The sequence below is a fragment of the Leuciscus leuciscus genome (genome assembly GCF_965113295.1).
Source record: "Leuciscus leuciscus genome assembly, chromosome: 3".
NCBI lineage: Eukaryota > Metazoa > Chordata > Actinopteri > Cypriniformes > Leuciscidae > Leuciscus > Leuciscus leuciscus.
The window spans coordinates 53,251,023-53,276,147 of record NC_138727.1 but is presented as its reverse complement, the minus strand read 5'-3'; the positions used below and the strand labels follow the sequence as shown (position 1 = coordinate 53,276,147).

The 25,125-nt window shown below is 40.1% G+C and overlaps 1 protein-coding gene across 3 annotated transcripts; it reads left to right on the top strand.

The window, feature by feature from the left end:
- The first annotated feature begins 471 nt into the window (after positions 1-471).
- On the top strand, positions 472-16,505 carry dennd1c (DENN domain containing 1C). Of its 3 annotated transcripts, none has more exons than XM_082162854.1 (23): positions 472-679; positions 1,637-1,701; positions 2,078-2,121; positions 3,210-3,259; positions 3,348-3,467; positions 3,701-3,770; positions 4,418-4,498; positions 4,569-4,643; positions 4,942-4,995; positions 5,119-5,229; positions 6,743-6,843; positions 7,379-7,424; positions 7,518-7,619; positions 7,697-7,822; positions 7,905-8,006; positions 11,049-11,139; positions 11,220-11,260; positions 11,473-11,523; positions 12,191-12,238; positions 12,348-12,467; positions 12,714-12,799; positions 14,004-14,214; positions 15,256-16,505. In XM_082162854.1, exons 1-23 carry the CDS (start codon positions 663-665, stop codon positions 16,042-16,044), a joined length of 2,601 nt encoding a protein of 866 aa, XP_082018980.1. In that variant the 5' UTR covers positions 472-662; the 3' UTR covers positions 16,045-16,505. The 3 variants fall into 3 exon arrangements, with proteins under 3 accessions (XP_082018980.1, XP_082018979.1, XP_082018981.1); XM_082162853.1 differs by having other exon boundaries at positions 473-679; positions 15,253-16,505; XM_082162855.1 differs by lacking the exon at positions 4,569-4,643 and having other exon boundaries at positions 474-679; positions 15,253-16,505.
- Positions 16,506-25,125: the final 8,620 nt, after the last annotated feature.

Here is a 25,125-nt window from a genome sequence, read left to right as displayed (position 1 = left end):
ACAGCAGTGCTACAATAGAGGAAGTCCATTCTTGTATTTCCTCTTCCATGTGTTTATATTTTCAATCATCACTAGTGAAAGCGAGTTTATCTTATATGATTGAACACATATTCACATTGGCTAGAGGCCAGTTAAAAAAAAAATATATATAATATAATATAATATATATTAAAGGTATAAATATATATATATATATATATATATTATAAAGGCATAACAACAACACTATAAAATAAAACCACATAAAAAGCATTTAACATAATAAAAGTGCATAAAATGTTACATAAGTGACCATTTTGAAATAGTCTTAAGTAAAATGAATGGCTTTCTGAAGTGATTCAGCCTGAAGATGAGACTCGATCTACCAGAGGCCAAATACTCTAGTTCTTATTGAAATATGGGATTATAATATAGTGGATATTATAGTCAATAGACCGGCAGACGTCATGTAGGTCTCTCTCTCTCTCACACACACACACACACACGCAGATCAGGAAGTGCTGTCTTGAGTTGAGTGCTAGTCGGCGGAATTGGCTGTTTGATGTGAGGATGTGTGTGTGCAGAAGTGTGTGTGTGTCGATGCATGTTAATTAAGGCTCTAATGACTTCGGTCCGCTGCCGGCCCTGAACACCCTGAATGGGCCCCGACACACAAGAGCATCATGGGCTCCAGGATAAAGTAAGATTCTCTCCGTTTGCCTCTCGATTTCTCTCTCTGTGTTTGCTCACATTGCGGTCTCCTGCTTACTTCCTCTTCCTCGCTCTGTCGTTCTCGGACGTGAGGCTTTCTATCACGATTCAGAGAATAAACTGGAACACCAGAGCAGGTGTGGAGATGAGATCTGCAGACGGAGGGTTCGGACAGGTGTCCTCCCAGATGCAGATGTTCATCAGCTCTCCATCCTTCATTTCATTTCAAGCTGCCTTGCGAAAAGAAAAGAAAAGAAAAGAAAATGCACAGCGGCCTCAAAACCGCTTCAAGTCACACTAAAATATGTGTGAATGTCATTGCATTAGACAACATGATAAGAAGTATGTGTCTGTGCACTGAAATGCTGAAGCGCCACTTTTCTTCATCGTTGCTGAAGCCTCACTGTGTCGGAAATCCGTTAGGTGTGTTTGCACTTTTCAGTGGACGTATTAAGTTTGTCGCACAGGTCTTGAACTATTAACACCTCATCCATCATGAATATCATCTCTTATCATCTCAATCGCAAATGGACACTTTTCCTTCTCAGATTTTCCAAAAATTTCGCCCATTAAAAGTCGTACATAAAAATCTGAACATTTCTCAGATTGACTGATAATTGTGTAATTAATGCAGTGCCACACAAACACACTGTCAGGATCATTGCATCCGCATGAATGTGGTGAAGACCGGCCGAAATGTTCAGTCAGGAGTATTTTCTGTTGATGTGCTTCTTCTAATTTAGCAGTCGACCACATCCTGCTCCTCGCCTCAAGCTTTATAATATAAGAGAGAAGAATTAACCGGAGATACGACCCCGTTCAGAGTCGTTGGTCGTTCTCACAGCGTTTACGTTTCACGTCAGAACTGGAATGTTTTTCTGTTGTGATTTCAATGGTTGTTTTGTTATGATGACTATTTTTTTTCTCATGGTTTTGTTGTTCTCAGAGAAAACCCTGATAAAACGTTCTACTGGTGCTTTCAAGCCTCATGTCCAATCGCCAGAGATAAAGGTGGGTATTACACACACACACACACGGACTAACTGATGCAATAAACACACACATGCACGCAGAAGCCTGTTTTTTCTGAGAATGGCTCTTCCTGTCACATGACTGAACCAGAAAAACCACACACCCGGGCCTGATACACACTCGTCAGAGAGAGAGAAAAGCAGGGGAACTAGTTAGTATGCTGTCGTCCACTTAACAGGGTTAAAGAGAGATGAGGTCTGGCTCAACTGGTCTGGTTACTCTGTGTGGATAACTTTGACCTGACTTTAACCACATCCTCTAGTTGAGAAATGAACTGATGTGCCTGACCCGCGTGTGTGTGTGTGTGTGTGTGTGTGTGTGTGTGTGTGTGTGTGTTTTCCCTCTGTTTGAGTAGATCCTGGTGTGCTGTTTCAGTTCCCTGAAGACTTTAATGATGAGGTTAGTCCTCGAGATCACTGTGGTTCATTCCTTCTGGTTTTTATTTATTTATCTGGTCACACTTTAGATTAAGCTCCAATTCTCACTATTAACTATGACTCTTGCTGCTTATTAATAGTTAGTAAGGTAGTTGTTAAGTTTAGGTGTTGTGTAGGATTAAGAGATGCAGAATAAGGCATTCATATATTCTTTATAAGTACTATTAAACAGCCAATATCATAGTGATATGCATGCTAATGAGCAACTAGTTAATAGTGAGAATTGCACCCTAAACTAAAGTGTTACCATTTATTTGTATTAATTTATTTTATTTACATTTATTTACATTAATATAACTGTTTAACTAGTATTTTTATTTTATGTATTTACTTACCATTTATGTAATAGCAAAGTTTTAAAATAAGGGAAAATTATATTACATTAAAAAACACTGCATACAAAAATATTATAAAAATAATAATATTATTTAAATAATAATAATGCACCTCTCACTATGATATAAGTTGAGAATTGGGGAAATATTAATAAATAACAAATACTGCATTAATTAAATAAAAATGCATAAATAATGCATAAATGCAGAAAATAAAATGTAATAATATATTGTGCAGCTATTTAATAAATTGTATAATTGATACAATTTCAGAATTTACCCTATTTACTTCTTAAAACATGTTCCAAGTCTTATTTTTCATGATTCAGCTGAAATTTACATCTTTCCTCAAAATATAACAAACTTGTTCCACCTCTGCAACAATATATATATATTCATATACAGTATATAAACAATATATTCTTAGTAATTGTTTTAGCCTTTCTAAACTGTAGACAACAGTATTTTAACGACTATTAACATTAATATAATAGAGATTAAAATTAAGATTGATTTTAAACTAAACAGGCCTTACTGGGTAAGTTTACTTTGAGCCTCCACGTCTGGGTCCAAAAGTCTCCTCAGATCCACTGCAAACTCACATTCTGGCTTTAAACACCCACTTTTCATGATCCACTGCTATGGATTCTCCCTGCTGAACTCAGAAATTGAGTGTGTAAAAGTGGTTGATAATACGTCTGCTGTTCTCACACAGGAGTCTCTGCAGTCCTTGCCTCGCTTCTGCTTCCCTTATGACATAGAGAGGTGAAAATCAGTCATTATCATTATTGAATATAGTAATGCACACGCCAGTCTTTTACGTTTTGTGACGGATTGACCGTTGGATTGCCAGGGCGAAGGACACTGTTGCCGTGCAGCACTTCACCTTCGTCTTGACGGATCTGGAGGGATGTCAGCGCTTCGGTTTCTGCAGACTCACGTCCAGCTCTCAGACCTGCTTCTGCATCCTCAGGTCTCACACACGCAAAACACACAGAAAAACAGCCACTTTTAATGATTAACAGTCTGATACTCATGGCCGTTGGCTAAACACATTCACCTAGGCCAGTTTTCATGTCTCGTTAGGCTCATGTATTTGCAATAAATGGTGAAGGTTAGAGTTATGATCTGCTTTAAGTTCTTAGTTTTAACTCATAATAAGTACATACAAAACAGACTTAGCAGTGTGATTTCTTTCTCTCTCAGCTATTTGCCATGGTTTGAGGTCTTCTACAAACTTCTGAATAACCTTGCTGACTACTCGACGAAAGGACAGGTGAGGTTTAAACGGCCTCCCGATGATCTACATTTAAAAAAGTGGTTTATGCACTAAAAAGTTTGGAATAATTAAGATCTAAGTTCAAGTAGATCTTGATAAAGTCGCTTCTGCTCACCGAAGCTGCATTTATTTGATCAGAACTACAGTAAAACACTAATTTTGTGAAATCTTATTACAATTTAAAATAGCTGTTTTCTATGTGAATAATGTGTTAAAGTGTAATTATTTTGTGATTAATAAATAAGCAACCGTGATCAGAGCTGATTTTTTAGCATCATTACTCAAGTCTTCAGTGTCACGAGATCCTTCTGTAATAATATCCTGATTTGAAGCTCAATTATTATTGGATTTAAATGCTTAATAATGGTATCAAAGGTAAAAACAGTTTTTGCTGCTTAATATTTTTGTGGAAACCGATATATATATATTTTTTATATACTTTTTTCTTGTAATTTTAAAATGAGAAAAATAGAAAACTGTTATTTTAAATGGTAATAATATTTCACAATATTACCGTTTTACTGTATTTTCAAATCAAATAAATGCAGCCAACCTACATTTTTTCCGAACATTTTCCAAATGATTCCTAATTTTTGACCGTTAATGCATCTAAAGCCGTTTTGTTGATTTGCACACCCTGGCAGACCAATGAGATGAAAGAGCTGCTCTCGGTTCTCTACAAGCACCCCGTCCCACCGGCGAACGGCTCCATCACGCTGCAGATGGTAAGTGCCGATTGGCTGCTGGAAGTTCCGTTTATGACATCACAATCAGGGTCGTTTGTTCTTCACTGAGGGAGGGAAGCTAATGATCGGAAGGAAGATGCCTGGCATCTGTGGACACGCCCCTAAAGGGGAGGAGTCAGAGGGGGTGAGTCCCCGACCGGACTAAACCTTCACTCCAGCGTCTAATAAATCCTAATGCATGCCGTAATACGGGATTGACCTAATCCAGCATCTGAAACTAACCAGGAAAAGGACCAATGCTTAACTAAAACACTAACTAGAACTCAAATTTATCACAAAATTAATCACAAAACCTTTGTTCATCTAACCTAAAACCCTTGAGGGAGACTAACTCGAAAGCCGAACGACTTTCATATGGTAACTGCTAACCAAACATGCAATTTAGTTTGCCACTTTTGTGAAATATTGTTCCTCTGCATCAGATCCCGTACTTTATCGCGCCGGATCCCAAAGCCTTGCCCTCAATTCCAGAGAGTGTGAGTTTTTCCCCATCGTTTCTATTCTATGATTTCAATAATGCGTGGATTTTAAATGCCATGGTCATTTCTCAGTTCTTATAAGCATGTGTGTGTGTGTGTGTGTGTGTGTGTGTGTATCAGAGGAACCTGACGGAGCTGGTGGTGGCGGTGGATGTGGGGAATCTCCTCCAGCTCTTCGCCAGCATGTTGTTCGAGAGACGGATCCTCATTTACTGCAGTAAACTCAGCACGGTGAGTTCAGTGGAGACGCTTTAGTGCCTTGATTCGCTTCGGCTGCTAAAACTTAACATGAAAACAGACGAGCATGGCGCTAGCAACACCAAAAGTGTGTCCCTATTCACATACTTGTGCACTATTGTATGCTGTTTTGTAGAATAAATAGTGCGAGTTTACATTGAAAATTCCAAAAATAAAAAGTGCACTTAAAATACCCGGATGATGCACTAAATTAACAGAAAAAGCAAAGTGTGGACTGTTGGACACTTCATGCACTCAACTGTAGCAGCTTGAATTACGTAGCAGAGGGGGAGGGGGGGCATCAGACTTCGATGTTGATGACAAAATAACCTTTTGCACGGATTACACGGATGAGTTCATAGAGTATATGTGCATAGTGTATAGTGTGTCATTTGGGACGCAACTCAAGGTCATGGGTTCAATTCCCAGGGAATGCATGTACTGAAATGCATAATTTGACTGCAATGTAATTCGCTTTTGGATACCAAAATGCATAAATATTAATGTGAAACAAAGGAATATAGTTCACTGAAAAACATCCTTCACCCTCATGTTGCTCCAACCCGTATCCCAAGCTAACAGCAAATGGTCTTGTAACTTTGGCTAATGTTCTGGGAAGGCTTTATCAAAGTTATGAACAAACGTTCTTCCAGTAACACATAGTAATAGAACATTTATTCAAAGTTGGCACAAAAACATTATTTATCATGGATATTCATAGTAATAATCAATGTAACATAAAAAAAAATAATTAAGAAAAAAAGTTATATGAATATCCATGATAAATATATTTTTTTGTTTCATTTTTAACATTTAATAAAAAACTAGATGTTTCGAAAGTTGAGAGAACATTCAAAAACAACGTTTTCATAACTTTGTTAGGAAAACAAACATTCATAGAACTCATTGTTTGCTGGAATGCTGTTATTTCCACGGAACACAAAATAAGAATTTCAAAGAATTTTAATGCGACTCTTTTCTCAGTGACTGATTAAAACTGATTTAAATAACAACTAACAATAAACAAAAGTAGTCCATGCATCCTGTCCACTATTTTAAGTGCATTATGCTATGAAAGTCATCCTCCACAAATTATGTCGGATTGCTTTATTACCATTTGGGAATCGCATGCAAACCGTGTGCCTGATTTTCACTTTGGTGCAGCTTTCTACATCATCCCTACAAACTGTAAAATGGTCAAATGGACTTGGTTCCTCATGAGAAACCCAAGTGCAAAAATGCCTTAACACCTAACCAGGCGTGACACAAAGAATCTACACACACATACAAAATCTCAGTTTTTGTCCCAACCAGCTGCAGCATATTGTTTGGTTTCTATTTATATTCCAAAAACCAATTAAACATCTTCAGATTGCCTGAGAATGTTATTTCTTTCATTTAAGGCAGAAAAGTCACTTGATGCTAGACACTTATTGTGTTGGATCTAGTCAGGACACGCCTTCATTAAACATTAAAACTAAAACTTCAAACTTTTGTGTGTGTTCAGCTCACGGCCTGCGTACACGCGTGTAACGGGATGCTCTTCCCCATGTACTGGCAGCACATCTTCATTCCAGTGCTGCCACCTCATCTGCTGGACTACTGCTGGTATGAGACACACACACACACACACACACACACACACACACACACACACACACACACACACACACACACACACACACACACACACACACACACACACACACACACACACACACACACACACACACACACACACAAACCCGACCCCTAAACCTACCCATCACACAAAACTTTTGCATTTTTACATTTTCCACAAAAAAAAAAAAATCATTCTGTATGATTTATAAGCTTGTTGATCTCAATTTAGGCCACAGTGACACGAGACCCCCATGAGTCTGTGTGCATCCAGGTTTAAGTCCCCACCGGATAGAAAAACATGTACACACACACACACAACCATCAAATCAAAATTTATTTATATAGCACATTTAAAAGAAACTGAATTTGAGTGCTGCACAGTAAAAAACTAACAAAAAAGAGAAGAAAGCAGTGTTTGTCAACCAGGGGGCCTCAGTATAATATACTGCCTATAATATTAATATTAACTAATAATAGTACCACATCCTCCACCTAATTCTACCTCACCTTCGTTTTTCAGCGCACCGATGCCGTACCTCATTGGAGTCCACTCCAGCCTGGCGGAGGTATGACGATTCCCTCATTCATCATCTTCTCTCACAGTCTGTGTCGCATAAACACTCACATTACGGTTCCTTCTATGTGTTTCGGTGCGACAGAGAGTCAAGAGTCGAGCTCTGGAGGACGTGGTCATACTAAACGTTGACACCAACACACTGGAGTCGCCCCACGAGGACCTGAAGAAGATCCCGGCCGACGTGGTGAGACTGGTTTGCTCGTGCTCGCAGGACTCTGACGCGCAGCGGCTGAAGGTTTACAGCAAACACTGTTTCTGCAGGTGGCGGGACTGAAGGTCAGGCTGAAGAGACAGGCGGCGTCGGCGGGGTCAGGGGTCGCGCACGCGTTCCTCCGCGCACAGGCTCTGCTGTTCGGCGGATACAGAGATGCCTTACAGTCGCCTGGCGTGAGTGACGCTCGTTTACATAAACATTAGCATCAGGTTTATAAATGCTCTCTTCAATGCTCCTCTCTCTCTAACTTTGAAGGACGGGCCGGTTGTGTTCTGCAACGAGTCGTTTCTGAGTCATAAGTCTCAAAGCATGCGGGAGTTTTTGGAGAGCGCGGTTCACCTGCAGTGTTTTAAAGAGGTAACTGCAAACTCACACATCCACAATGTCAAGTCAAGTCACCTTCATTTACAGTATATAGCACTTTTAACAATATAGATTGTTTCAAAGCAACTTTACAGTGATTTTAGGCTTTACAGCAGCTCTAGAATAAAGTTATTGTCCAGCTAAAGTTAGTGTTTGATTGATTCACTTCTGTTGCAAAGATCATTAGTTATTAACTTAGGGTCCGCTTACACGACACCGTTCTAACTGAAAACAGAAAACTTTTAATGTGTTTTGGCCGTTCATTTGCACGACCACAGTGTTTGGTGGCTCGAGAACGCAAACTTTTAAATAGGTTACAAGGTGAAAAACGTTATCATCTCCGTGTAAACTTCAAAAATGTGAATCTGTGAAAATGGTGATGGTGCGCACATGCGTATTATGTGTTTAGTCTATAGGTATGCGCAATGTCAGGAATTATCTTAAGGCAAGACACTACAGGCAAAACCATTGTTTTTTCATGCACTGGTCAAATTTGAGGGCTATTTTGCTTCCATAATGTGTTTTCTTTCAGACTAGTGGAATGAAAACATCCAAAAATACACATTTACGTGTTTATTTTGTTGCACTTTATCTATTTATCTATGTAAAGCACTTTGAATTGCCATTGTGTATGAAATGTGCTATATAAATAAACTTGCCTTGCCTATTTACATCCATATATTTAAATTGCAGTACGTATCTTTAAAGGCTAAAAATTAAAACCAAAATTAGAATTAAAGTGCCCCATAATGCTTTGTCAGATATTCCCTTTCATACAGTGTGTAATTCAGCGGTTTGTGGATGTAAAAGGACTCAAAGATTCAAAGTTTCAAAGAGCAAATAAATGGAGTTATTTTCTCCTGAAATAAATGAGTGATTCTGAACAGCCTGAAATGAGTCTTCAGTAATTCAAGTCTTACTTGCTGCTCAAGCCTACGTAAGTTTGCATCATGCCAGCCAATGGTCTTGATTAGCTGCCCGCGAACACTGTCTACTTTGACCCTCAAAAACACTGTAGTTGTAGCTGAGACTGAAAGAGTTTGGTTCATCTTGTTGACATGTTGAGAAGACACTGTTTTTAGCTGCCAAAGCAAATCCAATTTGACGCACTTCCAGGATGAGACTGATGAGACTGATAAAGTAAAACCGACACCAACGTTACTGTTTGTATCACTGTATATTAAGTGCTGAGGAAGATCTGGAGCTGAAATTTAGAAATAGTAATGGCCATTTGGTTTCCAATACGCGCTGTAAGCAGTCGACCAATCACAACAGACTGGGCCATCTGACCAATCAGAGCAGAGTAGACCAATCACAACAGACTGGGCCATCTGACCAACCAGAGCAGAGTAGACCAATCACAACAGACTGGGCCATCTGACCAATCAGAGCAGAGTAGACCAATCACAACAGACTGGGCCATCTGACCAATCAGAGCAGAGTAGACCAATCACAACAAACTGGGCCATCTGACCAATCAGAGCAGAGTAGACCAATCACAACAAACTGGGCCATCTGACCAATCAGAGCAGAGTAGACCAATCACAACAAACTGGGCCATCTGACCAGAGCCGGACAGTAACGGAGTACATTTACTTGAGTACAGTACTTAAGTACAATTTTGAGGGATCTGTACTTTACTCGAGTATCATTTTTGGGGAGTACTCATGACTTTACTCAAGTACATTTGAAAGGCAAATATTGTACTCTTTACTCCACTACATTTCTATCCATAACTGTGAGTACCCGTTACTTCTTCTAAAAAAAAAGGAAAAAAGAAACATCTCGGAAACCCTCAATTTGTTGTTTCCCTCTCAAATGTGATTGGATTGTGCAGGCGCCACTGATTGGGACAGCCTATCAGCAATCACCTTCAGCTTCCCGCCAAAGTCAACTCCATGGTCAGATTTAGATAAGAGACGAAACCATGGACGAAACAATGGATGAAGGTCCATCCCGGGAGCGATATTTTTTTTTTTTCAAGATGGTAGGGGAAGACTGATGAATATTCATTAGGGAAGTCATCCCTGATTGGTCTTAACCCCAGTGACGGGTAGGTTTAGGGGCGGGGTTATGGAGGTCATAAGACCCCCAGTGACGGGTAGGTTTAGGGGTGGGGTTAGGGAGGTCATAAGACCCCCAGTGACGGGTAGGTTTAGGGGTGGGGTTAGGTCATCAGACCAATCAGGGATGACTTCCCTAATGAATATTCATGAGTCTTCCCCTACCATCCTGGGAAAAAAAATATCACATCCCGGAAATGTGCCAACCTGTGCCCCACCTCGCCAGACTATTTCAATTTTCTGAACAAGTTAATGATAGTTTTCGCTTCAAGTGTTTGCTGTGTTTACCAATGTATGTAAGCACTGTGGCAGTAGTAATGCAATATTTAGAAAATGTACTCTTGTACTCTTGATACTCAAGTACTTTTAAAAACAAGTACTTTAGTACTTTTACTTAAGTAGACATCTGACTGTAGTACTTTTACTTGTACTTGAGTAAAATTTAGCAAGGGGTATCTGTACTTTTACTCAAGTAATTAAGCTGTGTACTCTGTCCGCCTCTGCATCTGACCAATCAGACCAGAGTAGACCAATCACAACAGACTGGGCCATCTGACCAATCAGAGCAGAGTAGACCAATCATAATGTGAAAAAAAATAAATAAATTGTCAATCATCTGGGGAGGTATGGTGATGTCAATTAGTTAAAATGCAGTAAAAAGGATTAATTCAACCAAGAATAATTTACTCACCCTTATACCGATCCAAATACACTTTCTTTATTTTTCTTTCTATCAAGTTTTGAAGAATGTTCAAGCTGTTCTTTGGTGTTATATACTGTATATTTAAAGTTTTCTGAAGTCATACAAAATAGCTTGGCAACTTGTGCATCATCATATTCTAACTTGATGTGAAATTAAATTTGTACTTTACAATGGAGGGCCAGATTATGAAAGATATTTAAACAGACTTAAATGCGTAACCAATGACATGACTGCATATTATCTTCCATTATAATCTCACGTTGTTCTCAGTTTATTGACGGCCGGCTGGAAATGCTGAACCAGGGTCAAGAGCCGGATGATGCGTTTGAGGACGAGGTGCTTCAGTGCGGAGCTTCATCAGGTGTGTATTTACATCCATCAGAGAATCAGGTTTATTTGGCTGCTCATTTTAACATCCTTCTGCTCCCCCATTCCTCTCAGGAGCCTCTAAACTGCGTCGGCAGTGGGTGGGGAATTTAAAGGTACGTTTTACTCAGACAGTGACTATAAACAAGAGACTACCATACTACTCTTACTAGATCTGCAGTGTGTATGCAAGGCACACTATGGGAGTTTTCAGTATGCACAGAATATCTACATGATAAATGGAAATTAAAAAAAGTATCTAGTACAGTAACGTACAAGAAGAATGGACTGTCAAAAGCTGCTAAAAAATTTTTTTTTATCTTTACAGAAAGGGGGAGGAGCCCTGATCGTGACATGGAAGTCCACAGCTAACAAAGCAGTGAGTAAATACTGTATGTACACTACTATTCAAAGGTTTGGGGTTGGTAAGATTTTTAATGTTTTTGAAAGAAGTCTCTTATTCTCACCAAGGCTTCATTTATTTGATGAAAAATGCAGTAAAAACAGTAATCTTCTGAAATATTATTGCAATTTAAAACAGCTGTTTTCTATGCGAATACATGCTAAAATGTAATTTATTCCTGTGTTCAAAGCATTCAGCATCATTACTCCAGTCTTCAGTGTCACATGATCCTTCAGAAATCATTCTAATATGATGATTTGATGCTCAAGAAACATTTCAGATTATTATCAATGTCGAAAACAGTTGTGTAATTTTATTTTATTTTTTCAGGATTGTTTGATGAATAGAAAGTTCAAAAGAACATTCATTTAATTAATATAGAAATATTCTGTAGCATTATAAATGTCTGCACTGTCACTTTCAATCAATGTACTGCATCTTTGCTGAATGAAAGAAGTAATTTCTTTCAAAAAAATAACATTTACTGACCCCAAACTTTTGAAGGGTAATGTAATTTATATTTTCTAATTTATAATGTGCTGTTGTGCATGATTAAATATTGCATATTCGCCACCACCAATAAAGTTTCCATATTTGTTGTACATGTACATGCATGATGTAAATCTGTTAATATCTCACTCAGAGCAAATATCAAAGCAAATTTGGGCTGAAAAACCTCCTGTCATCAAAGGTGAGTTTATATTCTGTAAATTGCATGTGGTTCCTCTTTGAGCACAAAATAAGCGAGTTAATTCACATCTGTGTGTGTTTACGTTGAACCTTTGGATTTTCCCTCTCAGGATCAGACAGAATCCAGCATGCTACAGAGAGGCGGGTCTGTGTGTGGACCGCACACGTATCGCCTCATCCAATCAGATTGCCTTCAGAACCGTCTACCAATCACACAGCACTTTGGCAGGGTGAGTGACACCTGAAAGCACATGCCTATATACATTAATATTATATAAAAATCAATGCATTTTTTCTATATTGTATTGCATCAAAGGCAGCAACTTGGGAAATATCCATTTCAAATATCTTCTAATTCACCCGAGTGTGAAAACTGTAGCGGTTTGGCTCCACCTTGTGTTCATCCACAGTGCATGCACTTTACTTTCTAAATATGCTGTTTTTTCCCTCCCTACACTTTCTATGCTGTTTTTCAGTCTCGACCACGGCGGCCGGCACGCAAACACCCCAGCAACCAGAACACAGATGAACAGACAGAGGACGACAACACCTATGAGGACAGGTGAGAGGAGAGGAAACACATGCATGAAAGCTTTGCCGCTTAAAGGGATAGTTCACCCAAAAATGAAAATTAGCCCATGATTTACTCACCTTCAAGTCATCCTAGGTGTATATGACATTCTTCTTTCAGACAAATACAATCAGAGTTATATATTTTTAAAAAATCCTTTCTCTTACAAGCTTTATAATGGCAGTGAAAGGCCATAAAAGTGCATCTATCCATGATAAAAGTGCTCCATACGGCTTGTGGGTGTTAATAAAGGCCTTCTGAAGCAAAGCCATGCATTTGTGTAAAAAAAAAAAAATCCATATTTAAACCTTTATAAAGTAAAATAACTAGCTTCCGGCCAAACGAACATACTGATTCTACTTACGCCTAAAGCGCAACTTGTGATGTCAGAAGTAGCGTAGTGCGTCATGGCGTAGCGTAAATATCAGCAGGACGTCGCATTACTCGCATAAGTTGCGCTTAGACTTAAGTCGAATCCGTATGTTCGTTTGGCCAGAAGCTAGTCATTTTACTTTATAAAGTTTTAAATATGGATATTTTTCCTTACACAAACGCATGATGCTATATAAAGAACCTGTTAAGCCCAGTATGGTTCTTCAGTGGTCGAGGTGCTACATGTATACAGTACCACTGCCATACAAAGAACCCATTAAGCCCCTGTATAATTCTTTAAAGGTTTTCTAACTCTTTATTAGTCTCTTAGTGTAGTTGGGGAAATGTATGTAAATGCATGGCTGCACATGGTGCCCAACAATTACCATAAATGAAATTACGGTTAAAGATAGTTTAAACAGAAACTGGCAGAAGCGTCTGCCAAACAAAAACTAAAATTAAGGTAAAATATCACAATTTACATCATACTTTTTTAAACAATGTTTTACAAAAACCAGTTACTTTACAAGATATTTCTGGATTAATTTTGTGAAACACTCTCAGTAAAACTCTAATGTAACCATCACTGCATCAGCAACTACACTGTTAATGCCTTTAAGATGCACTTTGATGTTCATTCACTGCCATTATAAAGCTTGGAAGAGCCAGGACATTTTTTTATGTAACTCCAATGTATTCGTCTGAAAGAAGAAAGTCATACACACCTAGGACGGCTTGAGGGGGAGTAAATCATGGGCTAATTTTCATTTTTGGGTGAACTAACCCTTTAATGTGTCTCTTTAAAACGCATCTGCCTTTGCAGTGTAACAGAAAGTGCTGAGCAGTGTTCGGGCACCAGCGACTTACAGGATGATGAGGATGAGCTTTCCCTCTTGGCTGACCCGGAGGAGATGGACCTGCTCGGGGAGATCTTCGACACCCTGAGCGCTCAGAGCTCCAGAGAGCCGGGTTTACTGTACGGCACACGCAGCCTCGACCTCTTCAGCTCCGACAGCAGCGACTTCATCAGACATGTAAGGCCTGGATCCTCTCGCTCTTGTCTCACACATTCCTTGTAAACGGTGCTGGACAGGGCATCTGTCAACCTGCAACAAACACGCCACATTACAGTCTTGGTTTATGAGAGCACATTTTACAGTCTTTATCCAATAACCAGACAGTCAGAAGGTATTTAACCCGATATGTTATGCAGCATATGTTCTTACAGTGGAATATTTTTCCCATGCTTTTTATGACATAAAATAGCTTTAATAAAAATAAAAATAAACTGTAAAGGAATTAGGGAATTGTTGTCATTTAGCGTGCCTGTACCACAATGGAAAATGGGTTTTCTGTAAAATAATCAATTTCTGCTTGATTTAACATTTCTTTAACCACTATCATATGTTCCTTGATATTACATCATATATATATTTTTAATAAAAAAACTCTATAGACATTTTTTTTTTTTACTTAAACATTAAAATAAATGGAAAACTATAGTATACCAATGATATTAAATTAACACTGGGACATTTAACAGCAACATTTAATTATCTTATTTTAAGATGCATAAAAAACAAAAAGGTTTAATTTTTTAATTAGCGCAATTTATAGAGCACTTCAGCAGGCGATTCATCTGGGTTGCCAGGTTTGCGTAACAAAACCAGCCCAATTGCTATTCAAAACCTGCTCGATCACAGCCAAAACTAGCCGAATCTTGTTCTGGGGGGTAAAAATCGAGTTGTAGTTTTTTTCTGAAAGGTTGGAAAGTGAAGAAAAACAACATGGCTACACCGTACCATAAAGGGTTAAATATTTAGCGACTAAAATGCATAGTAATCATTAAGTAAAAACATAACATGAACGGGTAAAACAAAGTGTCTTTGCAGCGTGAAAACAACAAACAAGAAATGCTCCTCAAATTAAGTGATGTGTTACCCGACTGCTGTTTCTTGAAAACTTGAAACAGTCGAACAGAGCCGTCCGCTCTAACATCGGGAACCTGTTGGTGGAAAAGGAGAAGCACATACACTTGTCAACACACTCTCACCATTTAATTTCTCTTTCAGAAGAGTTACACCACACCAAGTCAGGAGAGTCTCAGCCAGTCTTTTGGAAACAGCGGAAGTCTTATGAGCTGGGAGGAGGAGGAGCCTGGCGGGGAGAGGGAGGAGTCTGATGCCATGACTGACAGGCCAGAAAATGAGCTTAACGAATTAGAGAAGGACTTGAACGAGTTAGAGGAAAGTCTGTGTTCAGATCTACAAAGTTTAGAAGGTGCATCTCAGGTTCCTGAAGTGGTTTCTCAAGAGGTGCAAGAGGATCAATGTTCGAAAAAAGATGGACAAATGAATGGAACAATGGAGGAAAGCTTGGATACCGAGACAATAGTTGAAGAGAAAACAGAGACAATGGAGGAAAGCTTGCATACCGAGACAATAGTTGAAGAGAGGACCGAGACACAACCTGACAAAGAAGAGGAACATCAGAAAGAGCACAAGACGACCAATGACTTGGGGTCAAGTGGACCTGCAAATGGAGGAATCGCCTCCGCTGTCGTCCTCAACGTAGAGATAGACAAAGAAGAAGAGCCAGAGGAGAAAAGTGTTGAACCTTCGTCACAGAAAGTCTCGTCTACCGTAGCTCTGTTACGGTCTAGGTCCTTGACTGACTCTTCTGCTTCCCAAGGAAGGGAAATCTTCATGAAAACTCCCATCAGATCCTTCAAAATCAATGTGGGGTCAAAGGCAGGTGTGCAGACTGAAGAACAAAGTACAAAATCACCCGTTACATCAGCGCCAGAAGAGAAAGACCCGGCTCCCATTAAGGTCTCCGAGCTGAAGAAGAGATTCGAACATTAGAGCATCATAAATCAAGTGTATCGGAGTAAAACGATACAAAAAATGACTTTTTCAGATTTCGAGTCAACATGAAAAGACACTTGCAACACATTTAGATTTTTGCAAAGCAACATTTCTGAGTCAAACAAGATCAAATTGATTTTATGCACTGGGTTTTGATTGGTTTGTGAAAAGTTGGCATTCTATACTAGACTCTGAGGTTGTGGAAGGACACTCACCTCATGAAACGCCTCGTGTACCTGTTGGTTGAAACTTGAGCTTAAGGTTATTACATTTTGGTGAAGGACATTTTCCCCCCCTTTGGAATAATGTAAACCGATGAATCGTTCAGAGTGAGACCAGAAACATGCATTAAATCGGGTCCATTTAGATTTTTTATTATTAACTTTAAAAAAAGTACCCACTTATGTCATCAATGCCAGTTCTGACAAATAAAGCAAGTCCAACCCCTTTCATCCAAATATCTTATCTAATCATTTGTTATCAGCTTATCAGAGAGCAAACATTGACAGAAACGGTCCACATGACATCTCAAATGACTTGCTCTGAGTAAAGGAATTAAGGACGAGGTTTTTAACCCAAAGACGCATTTTAATGAATCATCCACATTTACACATTAACTTCATCACATTGTTATGATCAACAACATCCTAGTATTGATACGTTACAAAAATGCAAACATAACACAAAACAATATTTGGCAAAGTGCAATATACATTTTTTTTTTCTCTCTACCTTTGAAAGAGCTGCAACAAAGTTCCTTTGTGGACATTTAAATACAGTAATGCTAATCTGTTTTAGAGGTAAAGCTGGTGTGTCTTCTTCACATGGACCCGCAGGTGAGTAAACTTAAAGGAAGTACAAATAAAGTAAACAAAAACTGGTTTGACCGTCCATGTAAATCATCTGACTTCTTTACTTTAGGTAAATGTCTTCAGATACCCTCATTTATCAACTATAACAGTGCATTAGGGAGTGAAAGCATTCTCGAATCTCAGTCAAAAACGCTGAATACCCACCACCACTTCAGATGTTCCTCGTCTGTTAAGACTCCACCCATGTGTACGTACGTCTGGCATGGCGATTGGACTCCGTTTAAACAGCAATGGTCCATTATAATGAAAGTTCTGTTTAGGTTTACCAGTGGTGTGTGGTTTCACCTGAGCATCTTTTGAGGGTTGTGTTCAGATCAGTCTCTCCTCTTTGGGCAGTGGAAGCGTGAGACCGGGTTTCTCGGCTCTGTTGTTCTTGGCTTGTTTCTGCTCTTCTGCACTGGGCTGGTACGATCCCTCCACCTGCCTCCTTTTCCGAAGCACGCATGAGAAGAGAACCACAGCCAGAGCCAGCAGGAACAACACCGGCATGAACAGGCCCAGCACGCTCGCCGAACTCATGATGCTCCACACTCGCACATGTAAAAACAAACACAGACTGAGAATATCTATAGATGCACTTTTTGTGTTCCAAGGGTGTGTCTGTTCAAGATAACACAAGATGTGAGCATCCGTATGCATGCGAGAGGCAAAATACCTGGTTAATAGAGACTACACCGTGGTCATTTTGGAAGGAGACTCTAACCTATAGAGGAAGAGCGAGATAGAGGTGAGATGTGACTTCAATACACAAACATTAACAGATGAGAAGATAGTGTAAAAAAGGGTCCACTGTTCGGCTGTTAATTATTAGTCTGGGAGAACCACACTGACCTACAATTACAAGGACATCCACAAAAACCCAGCGTTCCAAAGCCATGTGACTTTTAGTAAATGACCCAGACTTTTGTTTGTTCCTCAAACAAAACCATATTTGACTTCAGAAGGTTTGGAATACAGCAAATTAGTTTTATGTTATGGTATCTTTGCATCCTCATGGAGCTTGAAAGCCTCAGAGCCCAATCATTTTTGCGAGTAGGCAAAGATTCCTCCTTTATTGTGTTTGGAAATGACACTAAGATGAGAACATTTTTGGTGAACATACCTTGAAAAGTATATACCACCATCATAACACTTTCTGGTCACTACCATGATTGTAATATTTATTTTTAAACCAAACTACCACTGTACCAATGTTCAGGTGTTAGCATAGGTTTTTTTTTACTCTTATCTTAGAATGTCATCAAAACTCTTAAAACTCTTGGCAGATTTATACCTAGGCATCAACAAAACTAATGTCCCATTAAAAGGTAAAGTATAGCCTAAGTTAAGTAAGTTTACCTCTCAATCACATTACATCATTTACGCACGTCAAAACATTTCCATTGATATCAAAGTATTGTCATGTGACACCTGGTAGGCTATAATGATTCCCATCTATTCTTTACAAATTACTTAACTTATTAAAAAGAGATTTTTAAGTGTAAGGATCACTATTTCTGGAGATCAATGTATTTTTAAGCAGACAGGGCTGAGGATATAAATGAGCATTATCGCCTCGTTGATGTCAGTCAGTCACGGAATGTCGGAGGCGCAGCCGGTTTGACGAGCTGTTCTCAAAACACACTGAGTGAGAGGAATACCAACCGATTGAAAAAGAAACTAAACTCACCTGACAAAATGTTGTGACATTCAGCGGAGGAATTGTTGTTAATATTATTATTGTTAATCCAAAAACGTTCACGATCTCAGCGTGAAAGTGGAGAGCGCGCGACGCAGCCTCGTTTGATCCGCGCGCGCATGACGGCGATTCTCTCACCTGCGTCCGGAAGCGCGTGAACTCGCTGTACCTGTTCTGTTCCACTCACGAAACTCAGGTAAAACTCACTCTAGATATACCTCAACGCCCACTTTTTATTTCCAAAGCGCGCACTCAGCTCACACAAACTCATCCTTAAACTGCAAAGTAATGTCTTTACATGACTTGTAAAGACTTTTTTTTTTTTTTTTTTGTCATTACTTTGGTAAATTTAAATAATTATTCTGCCATCGCCACACATCCCATTGCAAAACTGTTTACCAAAAATGAATAATTTCATGACAAATTGCTTATCTAGCTTTCGAAGGTCGTGGCCTTTGCGGAGCCGTAAAATTAACTGTCTGTCACAAATTCTCCCACGTTTTTTAGAATTCAAAATGTAGCCTAGCCTACTTCCATAAGCCGGTTGAAGATTAGTGAAGAGGGAATGAGAGCCTAAATGTAACTCGGGCTGCGTCCGAAACCGCATACTCACTGAATAGGCAGGCTAGCCTACTTAATTTCAGTAAGTAGCCTACTTAACGAGCGCTAAAAGAGTTAGGGACTTTATAGCCTGATCTCGTTAAGCATGAATGTAATACGTACATCATCCGTCATGTTGACGTTATCATGTGACGTACGATGTTATCACATGCGCAGCAACTTAAAAGATATGAGCGACAGCTTTAACTCATCTATCTGTAGGCCTACATATCGATTGATGAAACTTGCTCGTTGTGGTCTTGTTGAAGAAACAGCAGCCCATTTATTTTGTGATTGTAGTATAACCAATAAATTATGGGTTGATTTAAGTTCTTATATTTTTAACCCACAGTTTTATCCTTAAATATATTGTTTTTAATTACCAAACCCCCAAATCGTCATCTCTTGAATATGTTGTTAATTTCTTAATTTTAAATGCAAAAATGTTCACCCACAAGCAAAAGTTGGAAAACAAACTTGATTGTGGGAAAAATTCAAGCATATCCCAAAATGATATGCACTGCTAGCCCACCCCAACACAATAATAATGATAAATGCTGACCAATACTTAATTATATATTTTTTATTATTATTATTTATTTATTTTTACTGAAAATTATAGGCCTATTTTAGTAAAACAAGCAACATGTAATTTGTTTTGTTATATAGCTATGCATGAATACACACTAGATAAATGCAGTGAACACATCTCAATTTTCAGTCAAGCAATGAATTAATGCATTCATTAAATTAATTATATTTTATTTACTGACAACAATAAGAAGCGTGAATAAATTAGTAAAAGTAGCCATCACAATAAATAAATATATAAACAAAATATATATTTAAGCCAAAATGGTGGTCAACCTTGAACAAATTGCAACAGAAGCAAACTCAACTGATTTCGTATACTCAATATGTCCTGAGTAAGGGGAAAAAAAGCCCAGAAGAATCCCATTAGGGGAAAGTTTCGAAAAAGACCCAAATATAGCCTATTCATACGCCTATTCATTCTTTTTCTTACGTGAATAGGGTACATTTTTTAACCTTTAGATATCACCATGAAAATTACTGAGTTGATTACTTTCATCAAGAAAAACAAAAAATGTATTACAAGTTTTTTTTAAATGGTTTGTTAACATGGACAAACGGTGCATAATCTAATTATGTATGTGCTAATTTGCATAAATACCACAACAGGTCTAAACATTGGGTATAGCCAGGTGAAAATGTTTTGTTGAATCTTGTGTGTTGAAACTTAATGTTAAGGTCTGAATGGAACCCATTTAGGCTACCCATGAGCATTAATACATAGAGGCAGGAAGAAGTACTTTAGAAACCAGCCTTTATTAATTTTTAAGAGATAGGGTTTGGGGCTGGGTCCGTGGGACTGTTTCTGGGGGACGAGTCTGAGGGAAGAACAGGAGACAATGGTAAGGAGAATGCAGAAGACAAAAGGTAGGCAAAATAAAAAATGAATCCCCAGAAACAGTCCCACGGAGAGCGAAGCATAGTAGAGCGAGCCTTTGGCATGCTGAAAACAAGCTGGTGCTCTATTTTCTTCACGGCCATTGGTAAGCCATGCCTTTGTGCCTGAGGTTGTTGCATGCTGCACTGTGCTTCACAATCTGAGGCAATAAGGGCAGGTGGAGTGATGGAGGGACTCGTAAGGGTAGGTGGAGTGATGGAGGGTCTCGTAAGAGCAGGTGAAGTGATGGAGGGTCTCGTAAGAGCAGGGTCTCGTAAGGACAGGTGGAGTGATGGAGGGTCTCGTAAGAGCAGGGTTTCGTAAGGACAGGTGGAGTGATGGAGGGTTTCGTAAGGGCAGGTGGAGTGATGGAGGGTCTCATAGGGCAGGTGGAGTGATGGAGGGTCTTGTTAGGGCCGGTGGAGTGATGGAGGGTCTTGTTAGGGTGGGTGGAGTGATGGAGGGTCTCATAAGGACAGGTGGAGTGATGGAGGGTCTCATAAGGGCGGGTGGAGTGATGGAGGGTCTCGTAAGGGCAGGTGGAGTGATGGAGGGTCTCGTAAGGGCAGGTGGAGTGATGGAGGGCAGGTGGAGTGATGGAGGGTCTCGTAAGGGCAGGTGGAGTGATGGAGGGCTGGTGGAGTGATGGAGGGTCTCGTTAGGGTGGGTGGAGTGATGGAGGGTCTCATAAGGACAGGTGGAGTGATGGAGGGTCTCGTAAGGGCAGGTGGAGTGATGGAGGGTCTCGTAAGGGCAGGTGGAGTGATGGAGGGTCTTGTTAGGGTGGGTGGAGTGATGGAGGGTCTCGTAAGGACAGGTGGAGTGATGGAGGGTCTCATAAGGGCGGGTGGAGTGATGGAGGGTCTCGTAAGGGCAGGTGGAGTGATGGTGGGTCTCGTAAGGGCAGGTGGAGTGATGGAGGGTCTCGTTAGGGCCGGTGGAGTGATGGAGGGTCTCGTTAGGGTGGGTGGAGTGATGGAGGGTCTCGTAAGGGCAGGTGGAGTGATGGAGGGTCTCGTAAGGGCAGGTGGAGTGATGGAGGGTCTCGTAAGGGCAGGTGGAGTGATGGAGGGTCTCGTAAGGGCAGGTGGAGTGATGGAGGGTCTCGTAAGGGCGGGTGGAGTGATGGAGGGTCTCGTTAGGGCCGGTGGAGTGATGGAGGGTCTCGTTAGGGCCGGTGGAGTGATGGAGGGTCTCGTTAGGGCCGGTGGAGTGATGGAGGGTCTCGTAAGGGCAGGTGGAGTGATGGAGGGTCTCATAGGGCAGGTGGAGTGATGGAGGGTCTTGTTAGGGCCGGTGGAGTGATGGAGGGTCTTGTTAGGGTGGGTGGAGTGATGGAGGGTCTCATAAGGACAGGTGGAGTGATGGAGGGTCTCATAAGGGCGGGTGGAGTGATGGAGGGTCTCGTAAGGGCAGGTGGAGTGATGGAGGGTCTCGTAAGGGCAGGTGGAGTGATGGAGGGCTGGTGGAGTGATGGAGGGTCTCGTTAGGGTGGGTGGAGTGATGGAGGGTCTCATAAGGACAGGTGGAGTGATGGAGGGTCTCGTAAGGGCAGGTGGAGTGATGGAGGGTCTCGTAAGGGCAGGTGGAGTGATGGAGGGTCTTGTTAGGGTGGGTGGAGTGATGGAGGGTCTCGTAAGGACAGGTGGAGTGATGGAGGGTCTCATAAGGGCGGGTGGAGTGATGGAGGGTCTCGTAAGGGCAGGTGGAGTGATGGTGGGTCTCGTAAGGGCAGGTGGAGTGATGGAGGGTCTCGTTAGGGCCGGTGGAGTGATGGAGGGTCTCGTTAGGGTGGGTGGAGTGATGGAGGGTCTCATAAGGACAGGTGGAGTGATGGAGGGTCTCGTAAGGGCAGGTGGAGTGATGGAGGGTCTCGTAAGGGCAGGTGGAGTGATGGAGGGTCTCGTAAGGGCAGGTGGAGTGATGGAGGGTCTCGTTAGGGCCGGTGGAGTGATGGAGGGTCTCGTTAGGGTAGGTGGAGTAATGGAGGGTCTCATAAGGACAGGTGGAGTGATGGAGGGTCTCGTAAGGGCAGGTGGAGTGATGGAGGGTCTCGTAAGGGCAGGTGGAGTGATGGAGGGTTTCATCCATGGCACCATCTCCAGGATTCAGCTCTGGGCTCCTCATCCTCAGTGCTCACACCAGTCTGCAGAGATTTCAGATCCTACAAAAATGGACAAAACATAATACAAAAGCAGTCATTTTAACAGCACAATGTCATTTGATTTCTGTATTAGAAGTAACAAAATTATGTTACTTTATATTTTTATTTCAGGTTTCCCCCCCTTTTTTCCACAAATGCCGCTGTCATCGGGCCCACCACAAAAGCTCTGGAGGAAAAATGCACAGATATCAAGAATCAGAAAAGTGCTGTAATAGCTCTGTTTGAAATTACATTAATTAAAATAAACAACTTAAGATTTAAATAGATTTTGTTATTCATTTCTGTTGTATACTCTCTCAAAGCCTTCTTCAGCCACTCTCCACCGGATAAACACACATCTGTTCATCTGACCCTGTAACATCCAGACGAGATTCACGTTACCTCTGTGATTTATGAGCTCAATACTCTTACATTTACATTTTGAGGTTGTTGCTGAGGTGTTAACTCACTCTTTATCCAACAGAAATGTTCCTCAATTTATCAACAGTAGCCTACTAATGGACAAATAAAATAGATCACTTATAACATTTAGTTACTTTATAGATTAGTTTATTCACCTTACAGCTCATTTATCTAATGTAAACCGTTGACAACAGTGAATTCTACATAATAGCATACATTCATCACTCAGATGTCTAGTTCATGTTGTGATGTGCTCATCTGCAATACGTATAGAATATGTTCCTGTCAGATGTAAATAGACATTTTAAATAAGCTCCCCTGTTAGTTATACATAATAAAACGTGTTTTTACAGAAAAATCACAATTATACTAAATACTTTCTAACGCCTTTACATCTTCAACAATTCAACAGTTTACAGTAGTTCAACACATGCAATTTTAACACAAGGAACCGTGTTTACTCACATTTGAAAACACCTGCATCGCTGATCTCCGCGATGTTCGATTATGACGTATCCTCTCCCGTGGCCTCCTGCTCCTGGGATAGAAAAGTATCCATCTATGGGTGCTTCAGAATCTGGGCTGAAGCAGTAAGTCATCCGGGAACTTCTCACCTACTCTTTATGAATACTGATGTTTCGGACATACTACTCCTTTCACATACTGTTTTTTCCTACAATATAGTAGGTAAGTAGGCATATTCGAACGCACTATAAGTATATACACGTCCGAATCTCGCGAGAATTAGTACGTCACCCAGGTAATTCTCGCCTACTCTTTTATGGATACTAAGGATTCGGACATACTTATTGGAAGTATGCGGTTTCAGACACAGCCCCTGTTTTGTGGACTCTTATTTTTCAGTATATGTGTTTGCATTGTTCCTGTGTTCTGACTTCCTGTGTTTCCTGTTTCCTTTGTTTCATTGCCTGCCTTATTAGTTTCTATAGTTAGCCTTGTTTGTTCCCATAGCAACTAATCGCCTTCACCTGCCCCTTGTTAGCCCTTGTTAATCTTGTGTATAAATAGCCCTTGTGTTTCCTTGTTTGTTGTTGTACATGTTGATGGTCTGTGTTCTTTTGATCCTCATGTTCCCTGGTGCTTTGTGTTCCTTAGCACTTAGTTCTTTATGTTTTGTTTGTTTGCAATAATAAACCCTTCACGTAGATCCGTTCTACACCTGCCAGCTGTTTTGTTCCTGCCAGTGTTACAAAAGTTAAATGTTGAGCAAAACACGTTCGTCAACAAACCTCATTCCAGAGCAGCTTGAGCACATTTTCATGAAAATACATTGTTCAATAGTTCTCGCGATCCCTGAAAGATCAATAGAGCAGCTGCCAATTTACCAAAGGTTGTATTTACACATGAAGAATAATGATTTATGGGAAATCTGAAATGCACTGCTGAGAACTCACAAACTCTTTAAGAGTTTGACCACATCTCTGTTTTTACTGCTTTCTATGAAGAAAGGAAAGTCAACCCACACTGAAAAATGCTTTTTTTCACAGAAGTTGCGTCTGTGTTACATGAGTAAAGTGCATTTCAGACCCATGAACACATAATGACATACAGTAAAGCTGACACTTACAGTTATCTAATGAATATTTTTATTTGGGACTTTTGGAATGCAATCTACCAAGTATCTTCTTTAAGGGAGGCAATTATGCCTGTAGTTCAGAGGGTTCATGAATTGCAACCATAATAGTCTGGGTATATTATTTCTTTGGTTTGAGTTTTAAGGGATGCATGTAAACATGTTTAAAAAATAAATAATGGTAACTGACAAATGCAAATGATATTGAGACACAGCTTCGTCATAATACATTTTGATAATAAACTTTTCCCTCACACACAAATACTAATAAACACAATATTTTAAGTGCAAATATTGGCA

Bases quoted from the DNA above. Each gene is read 5' to 3' on its own strand.
- dennd1c (XM_082162853.1), top strand. The intron at 4,644-4,941 runs GTGAGTCCCCGA...CCTCTGCATCAG, and splicing joins AAGGGGAGGAGTCAGAGGGG to ATCCCGTACTTTATCGCGCC. The intron at 14,215-15,252 runs GTAAGGCCTGGA...TTTCTCTTTCAG, and splicing joins GCAGCGACTTCATCAGACAT to AAGAGTTACACCACACCAAG.